Consider the following 15,001-nt stretch of genomic DNA (forward strand, 5'->3'; position numbering starts at 1 on the left):
CTTCACTTTTACTGAGAAAGCTTTAAGCTCACACCACACAGTCCGGCACTCTGCTTCTAAAATGAGGCCAATGTCCAGCAATTTCACCTTCCCACTACAGTCGAGTCCACTGGAGTACCTTAGGTAATAGCATGGATGGTAGGCACTAGATGGGAAGGTGAAAATAACTTCTTCCCATTCAGCCAAGGGGAGCCTTCTGTTCCAAGAAGGAAAGAGCAAGCAACATGGGATCAAAGACACTATATACAATGTTGCTGAATCAAATGTTTGCTACTATTCTATATAAGAAAAGTGAGTTTATGTGGAGACGGGTTAAGCCTAGACTTCTTAAATGTCCTTTTAAGTAAAACATGAGGATTCATTCAAAATATTTGAATGCAAATTATCTGCAAAGTATTGGTTCAGCTGAGCTACCTCCTGGGAAGCTGTTAAGTGTTCACCTTTTGTTCACTGGTTGTTGAAACACTTATCATGATGTTATTTCAATATGGTATTCAGCATTATGGCGATTTATAGTACAGCCCTATTACAAAAGGGAAGCTTTATTTCAAAATTAGGTCAGATGAAGGTTTACTATTTTATTTGCATGGGAATAGGATTAAACTTCGAACTGTTCAAGCCTACACATCTACTCAGATATAAGCAAATAAGTTCAGTGATACCGCCTGCCAAGTATGCATGTACTGTATAGGATTGCAGCAAACGTTACATTGACAGTGCAAGGGGTATGTTTTAAAGTAAATTATGAAAGGTACGGTAATTTAAATGCTAGGCATTTCAGCTCCACAAACAAAGAACTGTGATTTGAAACAAAGGAACTTCCCCAACCTAGCTATATTTCACACTTACCAAATGTGCGAAAGTTCAAGAATAGGAAGTTTTGATTTTGTAAAAAATTCTTTAGCTGCAGAACCTGAAATATTAAAACAATTACGTTTAACTTTGATTCTAAAATTATAACTTGGAAGGATTATAAGTGTATGCAGAAACACTGAAAATAGTGAGGTTCTAAAGATATTTCTGTCTGAGAGCTAACATTAGTTTTAAAAATTATTTGGAATCATACTGTATGCAATAATATAATTGTAGCACTCATCACAAAACTTTAATGGTATATAAATGGTATATGAAGTCCAAGAAAATACTAGGCTGGTGCCTAAGATTCCTTTCTATAAATTAAGAGGATTCTATAGAGGATTCCTTCCTGCAATTTTCACCAGTCTCTAACACTGCTTGGCTCACTGTTCCAGATGACCTTTTGACCCACTAGAACAGATTTTGGAGGGCACATGGGAAATCAACAAAACCTGCCTCTCCCTTCCATTAGCAAGAGCCAGGAACACTTTTGTGAATGCAACTCTGCTTATATACCGTAATCTTAGAAATCAACCCAGTGTTTTTACTAGTAGGAAATTAAAATATGTACTCTTGTAACTTATGTGTTTAAAAGAACTCACCTGGAATATATCCATTTAGATCAGGTTGAATGGTTTTAAACTGATTTATGTAATATTGCCTTTGTTCATCTGTTATTTTCCAAGGATCATCGTAACTACTTGATTGCCTACGAATTTCATTTGTTGTAGTAGCTGATGCTACAGTTCGGACTGTTGTCTGGTCCTGAAAGGAAACATTTTTCTTCAGCATTATATAAATGTATCAACAGCCTACCATTTTGCATAGTGACCTAAGAAAGGAAATGACAGTTATTTATTGAAGTAGCTTTAGAAGTCTTCCAGTTCGTGCTGGTTAGGTAGGATTCTAAAGAAAGTATTCTGAAAATATACTTAAGATAGAAGTAGCAACATTTATGTAAGCAACACAAAGTTATGAAAACTATGCAAAGAATAGTTTAAAATAATTATAAGGACAAAGAAAAGCTGAAAGTTAGTTTTGCCTATGCTGGCAGGTTAACTTAAAAGGTTTGCTTGATCAAGAATCTTCAGTGACAGAGGTTATTTTATGTAAAGAAAAATAGATCAGAGACTGATCTTAAACACACTCACATTTAGAGTCACGGCATGAATCTTTGGTGACAATATGAGAATGACTGACATTAATTGGAATGAAGCAAATCAAAAGAATACCAATAAAATGTCACACCTGGACAGAAGCAGGATGCATGGCTAAAATAGTACTGGTTGGTGTGTTATCAGCAAAACTGACCCAGTTTTCTTGATGCGGTGGTGGTGAATGGCCAGACCACATTGGATCGCCAGTAATACAGGAGCCTGAAAACCAAAACAGTTCAATTTCAAGACTGCCACACAGTCTATTCAAGAAAAGTCATAACCAGCAACCATGGGACAAATTCTGTGAGATTCTAGATTCAACGTAGTGCCACATTGCAAACTGTTCCTAAAACTGAGGGATACTAATGTGAGTGGGGTGCTGTTCCTGGGGAAACAGGGGACAGAAGCAGTACCCAGAAAGTTGTCTGTGGACAAACGCTAGCTCCCTCAGCCTGAAGTGAGATGAGCGGCACACCCCATAGTTGCTTTTGGCTGAACTTAACCACCCTGTGGTTGGTTTTACCTTTACCTAGGAAAACAAAAAATTCCGCAGCCCAGAACAAGGTCCTTGCAGGAACCTATGCAGCCCTTTGGTCCCTGGTCTATAATTTAATTCTGACATTGAGGTAAAACGAGGGCTTGGTAAACTGAGAAATGAATCAGGCATAAATGTTCCCATTACCCTTCTCACTCCCTGGTTTATGATAACCCACTCAAGTTGCAACTTAATTAGGTAAATTAGGGCTATCACAAACCAAAGTTTATCTCCAAAGGAGGATTGGAAACCCAGTTCAAATGACGGTTTTCTTTCCGCTCAGTAAACAAACTACTCCATGTGACAAACTTGTTTGCCTGATTTGAATGCAACAAACTGGCCATCACACTAGGATGCAAGGAATTTGATACAAGCATTTGAGGAATGAGCAACTGAGCAAAAGGCATAGTTCTAATGGCCAAACCATGGTGTGGCTATGATACCCTGTAACAGACCAATATCTACAGGGTATCACAGAAAATGTTTATATAACAAATATCATATACTGCTTATGCAATAAAAGACATCTAAAGTGGATTTTCACAATTCTAGATTGGAGCTGGAACCTGACTATGGTCTACCTCTTGTTCTATGCTGCAGTTGCCTGCTCCTTAATTCAGGAGGCTACTACCACACTAAAAGAGCACTGCACTTTGGAATTCTTGTGCACTTCCCAAAAAAGGATGACAAATACGTACTAACTGTAGCATATCGAAAAATCAGGAACTTAAATCTCTGTGTATCACAAGTGAAAATTTAGCATTCTCATGCATATACTTAGCAGGACTCTACACAGAGCACTAAAACTATTTTAATGGGGGAAAGGCTTTGAAAAGCAGAATTCTCCTAGATTAATACCTTACAGATTACTATTCTTTTGCTAGGAAAGGTCCTGCTTTTCAGTGCAAAGGAAAATTAATCCCTTTAATAAATACGAGTCTATTTTGGTAGAGGAAGGAAAGATGTGGAGCTCCTTTTCCTCTTTAGAACCAGCACAGGAAGAATTAGAACAGTTTTTATTATTAAACTCACAAGAGCGCTATTAATAAATCTAACAAAACTAAATCCTGTTCTAAATCCTGTTTTCGGGACGGACAGACGTGGGCTGGACTATTTAATGATAACACCTTTTTGCAAATGAACTTGCTAGATTGAAGTAAATTCGTCAAATTTTGAGGTAGCGCTTCAGCTTTATTAAATACTTTAAACAATCTCATTACTTCAATGACACCTTGTCCATTCTTTTCAAAATGGATATGTTTATCAATGCTCTAGTCTGTAGCAAAGCAGCAACAGCTGCTAACTGGACAAAGGAGACTTCTTCCTCTTTAAAAGCCTTTTCCCCTACTACTTCAAGTATGGCCTAATAGTAGTCTTCCTTATGGTCACTACTGTCCAGCTTTCCTGCTGCTGCTAACTTTTCTCTCTCTTCACCAAAGCTGATCTGAAACTCTTTGACATGGCTGCCAATCTGTAGGGCCTGGGTAGTTTATGTATAAACAATATTCCCCAACACACACACACACACACACACACACACACACCTGAAAAAGCTCTGGCTTCTATCTAAGTAGTATGGAAATAATGACGGTTCAGATGGAGCAAGTGGTGAAGTAGTAGCGATGGACAAATGATGAGGTGACATGATTCACTGCCAGCTCTCAAGACAAGCAATGCCCTTTGGTTCCCTGTTAAAAACTGATGCCCCAATATGCCCCAGAACTTCTATTTCCAACAAGGAACACTTTATTAGAATGCTTTATATTCTTGTTCTGACTGCCTTAAATACCTTTCTTTGAACTTTCTAGATTATTTGTATTACATGTTGCCAAACTGTCTAATTTGAATGTCACAAATGATAAATCACTTTATGTGACCAATTGCCCTGTTCTGTCAGGGCAAGCATTGGCTTGCCAGGTGGAACAATCTCCCACTCTCCTCTGCTCTCCCTGTGTGCTGTTCCAGAGGTTCTCCTGACCCCCGTGCCAAGCCAATTTCAGGGGATAAGTGAGGAAGGAGTCTTTGTACTTATTAGTTGCATCCTGCCCTAAGAAACTAACCCAACAATTATTCAATGCAAATTTGAACAGGAGCACAAGCAAGCTGCAGTTCTCAACTGTCTGCTACTTATGGCTTTCTCAGTACAACCAGATAGCAACTGACGACTGAAACTATATACACTTTCCAGCAGAAAAAAACACACCTCATTATCCTACAACAGTCAACAACAAAAAGCTGGATTATTAAATTTGTCCATAAAGTTATCAGAGTTCAAGGTGGTCTTGCCTAAGACTCAGGCCTAATTGCAATAAAAAGTGAGGCATGCAAAGACTGGAAAACTGAGTAAAGACAAACACTTTGGAACAGGAGAGCTGGACTCTCAAGCAGAAATCAGGAAACAATCGTGATCAAGCCTCCAATGTTTATACCAGTGTTGGCAAATACAGAAGCAATATCAGGGATGTAAGTATGCCATAATTTAATGAAACATAGTATTAAGCACAGAGTTCAACCTCCTTTAATATTTTTTTTAAAAAATGCAGCTCTTATGCCTATAAGCTAGACCTGACAATGTATGGGCAACATCTGCTGAAAACTCAGAAGCACACAATGTGACAGAATTAGATTTTTTTGTAGGCTAGATGCAAGTTTTCAACGTACTTGCCCATAACTCAGGATAGGAAAATATGGATAAAAATTTTGCAAAGAGAAAATGTGCAAAAAATACACAAAATAAGACTAATTGCTTACTAACAATATGTAATTTAAGCAGGTTGCAGATTTATTTTTAGTGCAGGATGTACATGGCCTTGCTTGGTATCTGCCTACCAAAAACAGTTCTATTTGGAGGTTTGGTTTTCTTCTGGGCCTCTTCAAAGATGCTCACCACATTAGATGCAAGTCAGTTTGTGCTTCCTGGCTGTGGTGCTATATTCCCTGACATTGTCCTACATCACAAAACAGTCTAAGAAGTAGTTTTTATTGATTCCAGTTCCATTAAAAAGTCTATTGAAATACCCTTTATTTTCTAATGCTTTGAACACTTAGCTACTTTTCTTTTTCAAGGTTCAGCTATTTTTGAAAACACTACATAGTGTGCTATTTTTAATATAGCGTTTACATCCTATTTTAACATCTCTCTGACTCCTCTGGTCACTGTCTAAACCAAATAGTGTTCATATAAGCACATCTAGCATGTAACATTAAGTCAAATTATCGTTAAGCACTAGTAAGCAAGCAGGTGGATACACAGAGCAAAAACTGTGACTGCTTCACTCTTCCCCTGGTCCTGCTGCTACTAAGTCATGGGAAGTTGGGCTTAGGGCTTGTCTCCTCCAAACAGACCATGTGTGACCTACAGCATTGGATGCTATAAAAATGTGGTTAAGATTCCAACTTTAGAGTGTTAGCCTGAAATAGGTTGCCTTCTTCAATGAAATTCACAGTTTAAAGCTTTAATGTGAAGCATCATTAAAACAGAATACGCATTCTATTTTATGTCCTTGTTGTTGTTGCCTGAAATATTCTAACAAGCCTTTGCAACTGAATTTCCTTATCACAATAAAATGTTTGTGCCTCCTCTAGTGCACAAGTGACCAGAAAGTCTTGTGTGAAGCTGAAACACTTAAGGTGTCTCCCTCAAAAGCAAACAAAAACAGATCAAAAGAATATCGCAGGGCCAGATGCATTATCACAAAGATAAATCTTATGGAAATTAAGAGTTTTCAAAAAACAGGACTGTACCAATGATTCCTTAGAATTAAGACCAAAATAAAAAATGGTAAATAAAAGTCAAAGGTGCACATTCCTAGTTGACTTTTTACTAGGGTGAAAGGAAGCTGCTCTTGTCACTGATTAGGACATACTGAGGTGAGCCAGAGGATTGCTTTTGTCTCCCTGATTCAAGTCTGTACCTCCCTAGAGTGGCCTGCCTCATACATGGGGCAATACTAGGCTATATTAATAAATCCACAATCTCAGGCAACACTTGAAGCGTAAACACAAGACGTTTATTTATACCTGCTTGTGCTTCACTAAAGGGAGCCCAAAAAGGCCCTGGTCGCTCATTATTTCCTCCGCTGGGATGGCGGCTGTGCTTCCTCCATGTGTGTGGAGAGGTTGGTGGAGATTGCTGCGGTGAAACAACGGGAGATGTGGACTCCTAATAAAACAAAGGAAGTTTTAAAAATGTTATACTATGCACCTAAAACAATCTTCTAAAAACCACATTCTTTAAGAACAAATTCAGCCTTTTCTTAAGAACAGGTGGGATTTAAATACTAACAAAAAGATCAAGGGCAAGGCAAATAATAAAACTTAATGGGCACATTAAAACTTGTCATGCATTCAAATGAAAATAAATAGGGACAGCGTGAGTACCCAGTTCTTGTAATTTAGCCATATTACGTTTTGCCACTTATTTTTACTTATGGTATGTTATCAGAACCCAGTTGTATAATTCATTGGTCTCATTTTCCACTTGTTATTTCATCACCAAAAGTTAAACCATTTCATTATTTCTAAAGCTCCTATTACTAGGAAACAAATAAAAGATGTAGAAAGATAGACCTTACATGCAGACTTTGGATGTCATGGTAAATTGTTAGTCAATACCTACCCATGACTGCCACCAAACAAAAATGCTAAACACTATTGGTAAAGTATAGCAGTGGTTATAAAAATGATCATGAAGATTGTAACAAAATCACATCTCGCTCTCCAAATAAGAGTACCTAGACAGAATTGCATGCAAGTGTCTGGAAAAAATGACAGGATAGAGGGCTGAATCCAAAGAAGGCTTCTTGCAATGATGTTTCTTATCCCCTACATGGGGATGCCTTTGAAGATGAATTGGAAACTTCAACTGGTCCATAATGCACTGGCCAGACTGGCTTATCCTAGCCTTTTTCTAGAATATGGGTACATCATGTAAAGAAAAAAAGATGTACAAAGACTTAAAGCACTAAGAAAGACCTCTCAAGGAACTTCAGTTGTAACTTAACTGCAATAGTATGAAACAATATAGTGTAATTTCTCTTAAATAAAGGGAAAAAAAGTAATACACTCAAACTAGTGTGATTGGGAAATCAGCTTGCATCCAAAATTGTAAGACTAGTTTGCCAACACAATCTGTAGCAGCAAATTTACTTTTTGACCTACATGCAAAGTTATATGGTAGAATAAGCAATTCTATTCTGTTTGGCACAAGGGATGGAATTCAAAGTATCACTAAAAGGGGTACGCACGCGGGGAATGAGGTTCATGTGTACAATGGGGCTTCTGCCTCCTTCCGCACACACCCTAAATGTGTTCTGGAGGTTCTTCCCCTAAGCTTTCAGAGACAGATTTATAACACAAATAAATCATTGCTAAATTCGCATTGCCCTTTGTATTCTAACATATTACAGAACCACAATATAAAAACCATTAAGGATACTTAAAAACATTAGTCAGTCTTTATATTTCATTACCTGTTGATCTGTCGTTGGACGTTGCTGGACGACATCATGGCTCACAGAGCCTTTTTTAACTTGTATTCTACCTGGTGGGGGAGGAATCGCACCTGAATAGGAGGATGGGTTATCAGGATCTGAAGAATACAACGATGAATGCCTCAGTTCCTGCTCATTCTTTGACATGACAAATCTGGGCAGGGGGAGGTCCTTGACTGTTAAAACAACACCACACATGATTATTATAAGACACTTAAGTTACAAAATGTTTTGATTCCCCATTAAAATATTATTTTCTTGAGAGTTGCTCTAAAGATCGTTGCAAGTTGGAACAGTTCCTGCTACAGCCAATGTCTGTTCTATGCAGGCACTGGGCTGTGACAGGAGGTGCTCCATTACACAGTGATGAAGAAACCGGTGCTTATTCTGCTGGAGCGATCTTTAAAGGGTTGGAAGCGAGGCTGCTGCAAATTGCTTTCCAAGCCTGCCTGCAGATCCTTTCAAGCTCTGATTGCATGGCAGGTTTTGTAAGTGGCAAAGGGTTCTAACAGGGGGGCAGGCTAACCCACCTGTCAATCATGTGACAACATAACAATGTTGTGCGACTGACAGGTAGCTTGTCACACCCATTTGTCAAAGTTGGCCTATGGGGTGGGGCCAGCTAAAGGTTTGGTCCCTGAAAACGAAAAGATTCCCCATCCCTGTATTAACCATATAAAACCAATATTCAAATAATTCAAAAATGCAATTAAGATTGTGACAATTCAGTTGAAGAAAGAATTCTCGCCAGAACAGGAATTTAACAGCTCAAACTTTGAAGCCAACTTGAATTTTCCACCTTAGTGACTACAGATGGACATTAGCATGTTAAATATTTCATAGACAGATATTTTTCAACACCCACAGAAACCTTTTCTATATCTCTAATTCACCTCCCTCCAAGCAATGAGAACATACAACCTGAAAGCCAAGAGCTGCCTCCCCCCCAAAAAAAACTTGTTTTATGTGATCAATAGGACCATGGCAATGCTGACTACTTGTTTTCACTTTTAAAAAATTATCTTAACAGTTGTGGAGAAAGTTCTGAAAAGCAACTGTCAGTTAGAAATTACTGAAATAGGAAGTAAATAAAAGTTATGTACTGATCTGAATTGCAGCTCATCTTATATATGTCAAGCACCAAACCATTTGAAGCTCTATGGGTCAAATGCACTAAGAAGTTCAAGGTGGGCAACCTCTGTAAGAGAAGGCAGCAGTTTTCAGCACCTGCTTCTACTAATATGTGGTACCTCAACATCAAATACTATAATAACTTAATTGTGAGGTAACAAAGAGAGGAACACCAACTCTGTTTGACAAGCAGGAGACTTACATCTCTAAACAACAGATACAGAGTTGTAAAAGCATACTATTCCTTATGATGAGGATTTTAAAAAAGATCATTCTAAGCAAAGAAAAGAGCTTGATTACGCTTACTGGGTGTTGTTTTTTTATAGCAGGCCTTTTGAAACTCTCAAGTTTCAAAAGCAGTTAGCTATTCAGACTTAAGTCCTGTTGTTGAGGAAACACAAGTTCAAATGCCCCTTGGTATATGCTACCTAACACAAAGCTCTTTGTTCTGGTAAATAGCCACATTTTCGACACCAATAAAAGAGTGTTATGAGTGCTAACCTGGGTATTACACAGATCATTTTTTCTGTCCCAACAGATACAAAAAAATGAGTATAAAGACTGTCAGGCATCATTACTCTATTTCTGCCTCTATTTATTTCTTTATCACATTTTTACCTTTATACATGACAGAAAGACTCTAAGTTAACACAGTCTGCAGATTGGATCAAGTGAAAATAAAAGGCAGACCTAAGTAACTGAAATTTCTGATGACATCCAACTCAGCTTCTCATTTCTAACTTTCAATCAGAAGGCTAAACCTCCTAGAATATAACCATAGGTTTAAAACCTAACTATTTTTTGAAGGAAAGCATATAGTCCAAAATTGTCAATGAATTGGGAAATTGGTGTTTTTTCCACTTTGGGAATATCATTTTTCTGTGCTTCAGAGTAGAGCTGCTTGCAACAGCATTAAAAACAGTCATGTATGAAAAGCTCTTATTAGAGGAAAATTCCTTTAAAGGAAGAAATGTTTAAGAAAATATCAGAGGAATCATGTCAGTGGTATACGCTGGTAGAGGGGTATCAGACAAAAGCCATATTTTAATAACCTAGTCAATTATATTTCAATACTTATTTCAAGGCTTACCAGAATTCAAGCTTTCCATTCGCAGTGGAAACCCAGACTGAGCCACTGCAACTAGTTTCAAAGCAATGTAGAACTGGCTTCTTCCGAAGTATCCAAGTCTTGTTGCACCACAAAGTTCCATGATCTAGAGAAAACCGAAACATCCAGCAAAATGAATATAATAAATTTCGTGAAGTAGAAATATTAGTTCACTGTACTCTATATATGCTTGCCAATAAATACTATGCTAAGTACTATGCTATAATATCATAAATGCAGTAGTTTTCTATTAAATTATTCAATATTTTACCCTAACTACATGGTAGGGGAAAAAATGTTCTCATTCTCCTGCACAGTGATTCACTTCAATTTCACTGGTCTCATTCTCAATACTGTACCTTCACTATGTTTGCTATAATGGCAAATAATTTTTGTTGATCTCTCTCTTTCCCACTATAACAAATACCAGTTCCCTGGTACTGTATTATTGCATTTTAACTGCAATCTATGGCCAATATTTAATTTAAACTGAACACTAGTTTTTCATGTCCTTGTTCACATATTCCTCTTAAATCTTGTTGTTTCCTTCCTGCCACTATCCCGGCAGCAATATGAATATTTGTTTCAGTGAGCAACCCATAACTGCTCCTCAGAACAAATTTATCTTACTGCTCTACCGAATTATAATCAAAGTATGACTTGTGCAAAGTTCAACTCCTAAGAATCATTTCTGCTTTTATTTTTTTTAATGGGGGGAGGAGGAGTTATTTTTTATTTACAATGTTAAATGTATGTCTGTATGTAGCATGATGATGTTTGCTAGGGACAAATGTAGCTTGATGAGGCTCTTAAAAAGTCAGCATCAGCTCAAATTAGCTATACAGTCGTACCTCGGGTTATGACCACCTCGGTTTGCGAACAGTTCGGGTTACGAACTGCGCAAACCCGGAAGTGTTTTCGTCACGCGTGCGTGCGCAGAAGCAGCGCGCGCGCGATCTGCGCATGCGTGAAAATCGCACTTTGCGCATGCGCAAAATGGCGGCGCCCAGCGTGTTCGGGTTACGAACTATTCGGGTTACGAACTGCGATCCGGAACGGATCGCGTTCGTAACCCGAGGTATTACTGTACAGAGTGTTCTCAGTGCTGAGCTGCCCCACTGGAATATTGAAACGAAAGGCTCATAAGCCATACAAAATGCTGCCAACAAATCATAGTGAATTAAATTAGGCTGTACACACAACTCAAGCAGTCCTCCACTCCTAGAGATGGAAGAGCAAATCAGGGACTGCTTAAGCTGTCTGCACCAGCATGCAACTCATACTTTGCTGGCATCATTATATGTGACTGTACCCATTGTCTGTTTAATATAAACATAACTAACAAAACCCTTGCTATGTAAGGTACAAAAAGGTTAAATTTAATGCAATATGACAGAAAAACAGACACAATATTAGAAGAATGATTTACAAAAAACCACATACTGTACGTTAAAAATGCTACCCAATTACTATTTGTTGTACCTACGTAACATACCACAGTGTGAATGGGAAGATGTATTTTTGACAACACGCACAACAGTATTTTATTACACTGTCATGTACACAAACTATAGCTTATACTTCAAAACTTACACTTCACAAAGCTATTGTGTGCAACAGGAACCATGCAAATTAGTTAAGTGTATGCTGTGGCCCGAAATAAAGGATTTTTTGAGACTGTCATGGGTCTGTGAACCACACTCTCTCGAACTGCAATAGCATTAAAATCCTAGAAGTTCCACAACCATAACTGTACCTCTGAATACTACCTTTTCTACCAACCATAGAGCAGTAAATTAAAATACTGAATGCCTTGGCTCCCGAACAAATTGGCTCCCAAATGATCAAATTCCGGAAATGGGTGTTCTGGTGTTTGAATGGTTTTCAGAAGCCGAATGTCTGGCGTGGCTTCCAATTGGCTGCAGGAGCTTCCTGCAGCCAATGAGAAGACACACTTTGGTTTCCGAACGTTTTGGAAGTTGAACGGACTTCCGGAACGGATTCCGTTTGATTTCCAATGTATGACTGTAAACCTACAATTTTATTCTACTACTAGCACCTATAGCCCCCTTCATGGATCAATGCCTTGTCGTGGCGAAGGGGCTTGAATAACTCAGAGAAGCTATGAGCTATGCCATGCAGGGCCACCCAAGATGGACAGGTCATAGTGGAGAGTTTTGACTAAACGTGATCCACCTGGAGAAGGAACTGGCAAGCCACTCCAGTATCCCTGCCAAGAAAACTCCATGGACAAAGACAACAGGCATATAAAAGTTATGACGCTGGAAGATGAGCCCCTCAGGTCGGAAGGCGTCCAACATGCTACTGAGGAAGAGCGGAGGACAAGTACAAGTAGATTCAGAGCTGATGAAGCGGCTGGGCCAAAGCCGAAAGGACGCTCAGTTGCGGATATGCCTGGAAGCGAAAGGAAAGTCCGATGCTGTAAAGAAAAATATTGCATAGGAACCTGGAATGTAAGAACCATGAGTGGAGGTAAGCTGGATGTGGTCAAAAATGAGATGACAAGAATAAATATCGACATCCTGGGCATCAGTGAACTAAAATGGAAGGGAATGGGCGAATTCAGTTCGGGTGACTATCATATCTACTACTGTGGGCAAGAATCCCGTAGTAGAAATGGAGTGGCCCTCATAGTCAACAAAAGAGTGGCAAAAGCTGTAATGGGATGCAATCTCAAAAATGACAGAATGATCTCGATACGAATCCAAGGCAGACCTTTTAACATCACAGTAATCCAAGTTTATGCACCAACTACCGGTGCTGAAGAAAGTGAAATTGACCAATTCTATGAAGACCTACAACACCTTCTAGAAATGACACCAAAGAAGGATGTTCTTCTCATTACAGGGGATTGGAATGCTAAAGTAGGGAATCAAGAGATAAAAGGAACAACTGGCAAGTTTGGCCTTGGAGTTCAAAATGAAGCAGGGCAAAGGCTAATAGAGTTCTGTCAAGAGAACAAGCTGGTCATCACAAACACTCTCTTCCAACAACACAAGAGAAGACTCTACACATGGATATCACCAAATGGGCAGCATCGAAATCAGATTGATTATATTCTCTGCAGCCAAAGATGGAGAAGCTCTATACAGTCAGCAAAAACAAGACCTGGAGCTGACTGTAACTCAGATCATCAGCTTCTTATAGCAAAATTCCAGCTTAAACTGAAGAAAGTAGGAAAAACCACTGGGCCAGTAAGATACAATCTGGATCAAATCCCTTATGAATACACAGTGGAAGTGAGGAACAGGTTTAAGGATTTAGATTTGGTGGACAGACTGCCTGAAGAACTATGGATGGAGGCTCGTAACATTATACAGGAGGCAGCAACGAAAACCATCCCAAGGAAAAGGAAATGCAAGAAAGCAAAATGGCTATCCAACGAGGCCTTACAAATAGCGGAGGAGAGGAGGCAAGCAAAATGCAAGGGAGAAAGGGAAAGATACAGGAAACTGAATGCAGATTTCCAAAAAACAGCAAGGAGAGATAAGAGGGTCTTCTTAAATGAGCAATGCAAAGAAATAGAGGAAAACAATAGAATGGGGAAAACCAGAGATCTGTTCAAGAAAATTGGAGATATGAAAGGAGCATTTCGTACAAAGATTACCATAATCAAGGACAAAAGTGGTAAGGACCTAACAGAAGCAGAAGACATCAAGAAGAGGTGGCAAGAATACACAGAGGAATTATACCAGAAAGATATGGAGGTCTCGTACACCCCAGGTAGTGTGGTTGCTGACCTTGAGCCAGACATCTTGGAGAGTGAAGTCAAATGGGCCTTAGAAAGCACTGCTAATAACAAGGCCAGTGGAAGTGATGATATTCCAGCTGAACTATTTAAAATCTTAAAAGATGATGCTGTTAAGGTGCTACACCCAATATGCCAGCAAGTTTGGAAAACTCAGCAATGGCCAGAGGATTGGAGAAGATCAGTCTACATCCCAATTCCAAAGAAGGGCAGTGCCAAAGAATGCTCCAACTACCGCACAATTGCGCTCATTTCACACGCTAGCAAGGTTATGCTTAAAATTCTACAAGGCAGGCTTAGGCAGTATGTGGATCGAGAACTCCCAGAAGTGCAAGCTGGATTTCGAAAGGGCAGAGGAACCAGAGACCAAATAGCAAACATGCGCTGGATTATGGAGAAAGCTAGAGAGTTCCAGAAAAACGTCTACTTCTGCTTCATTGACTATGCAAAAGCCTTTGACTGTGTCGACCACAGCAAACTATGGCAAGTTCTTAAAGAAATGGGAGTGCCTGATCACCTCATCTGTCTCCTGAGAAATCTCTATGTGGGACAAGAAGCTACAGTTAGAACTGGATATGGAACAACTGATTGGTTCAAAATTGGGAAAGGAGTACGACAAGGTTGTATATTGTCTCCCTGCTTATTTAACTTATATGCAGAATTCATCATGCGAAAGGCTGGACTAGATGAATCCCAAGCCGGAATTAAGATTGCCGGAAGAAATATCAACAACCTCAGATATGCAGATGACACAACCTTGATGGCAGAAAGTGAGGAGGAATTAAAGAACCTTTTAATGAGGGTGAAAGAGGAGAGCGCAAAATATGGTCTGAAGCTCAACATCAAAAAAACCAAGATCATGGCCACTGGTCCCATCACCTCCTGGCAAATAGAAGGGGAAGAAATGGAGGCAGTGAGAGATTTTACTTTCTTGGGCTCCTTGATCACTGCAGA

At 39.1% G+C, this 15,001-nt stretch overlaps 1 protein-coding gene across 5 annotated transcripts in view; it reads right to left on the bottom strand.

Annotated features, from left to right (window-relative positions):
* REPS1 (RALBP1 associated Eps domain containing 1) overlaps positions 1 to 15,001 on the bottom strand; it is a 44,345-nt gene that overhangs the window by 22,570 nt on the left and 6,774 nt on the right. For 4 of the 5 annotated variants that reach the window (XM_060272724.1, XM_035108863.2, XM_060272725.1 and 1 more), the window contains exons 2-7: positions 10,261 to 10,384; positions 8,019 to 8,215; positions 6,568 to 6,709; positions 2,104 to 2,231; positions 1,458 to 1,620; positions 850 to 913 (exon numbers count right to left, since the gene is read on the bottom strand). In XM_060272724.1, coding sequence (XP_060128707.1) covers positions 850 to 913; positions 1,458 to 1,620; positions 2,104 to 2,231; positions 6,568 to 6,709; positions 8,019 to 8,215; positions 10,261 to 10,384 — 818 coding nt within the window. The remainder of the gene's footprint in view (positions 1 to 849; positions 914 to 1,457; positions 1,621 to 2,103; positions 2,232 to 6,567; positions 6,710 to 8,018; positions 8,216 to 10,260; positions 10,385 to 15,001) is intronic. The other variant, XM_060272723.1, reaches the window with a different exon arrangement.

This window comes from Zootoca vivipara, chromosome 3 (genome assembly GCF_963506605.1).
Source record: "Zootoca vivipara chromosome 3, rZooViv1.1, whole genome shotgun sequence".
In the NCBI taxonomy this organism is placed as follows: Eukaryota; Metazoa; Chordata; class Lepidosauria; order Squamata; family Lacertidae; genus Zootoca; species Zootoca vivipara.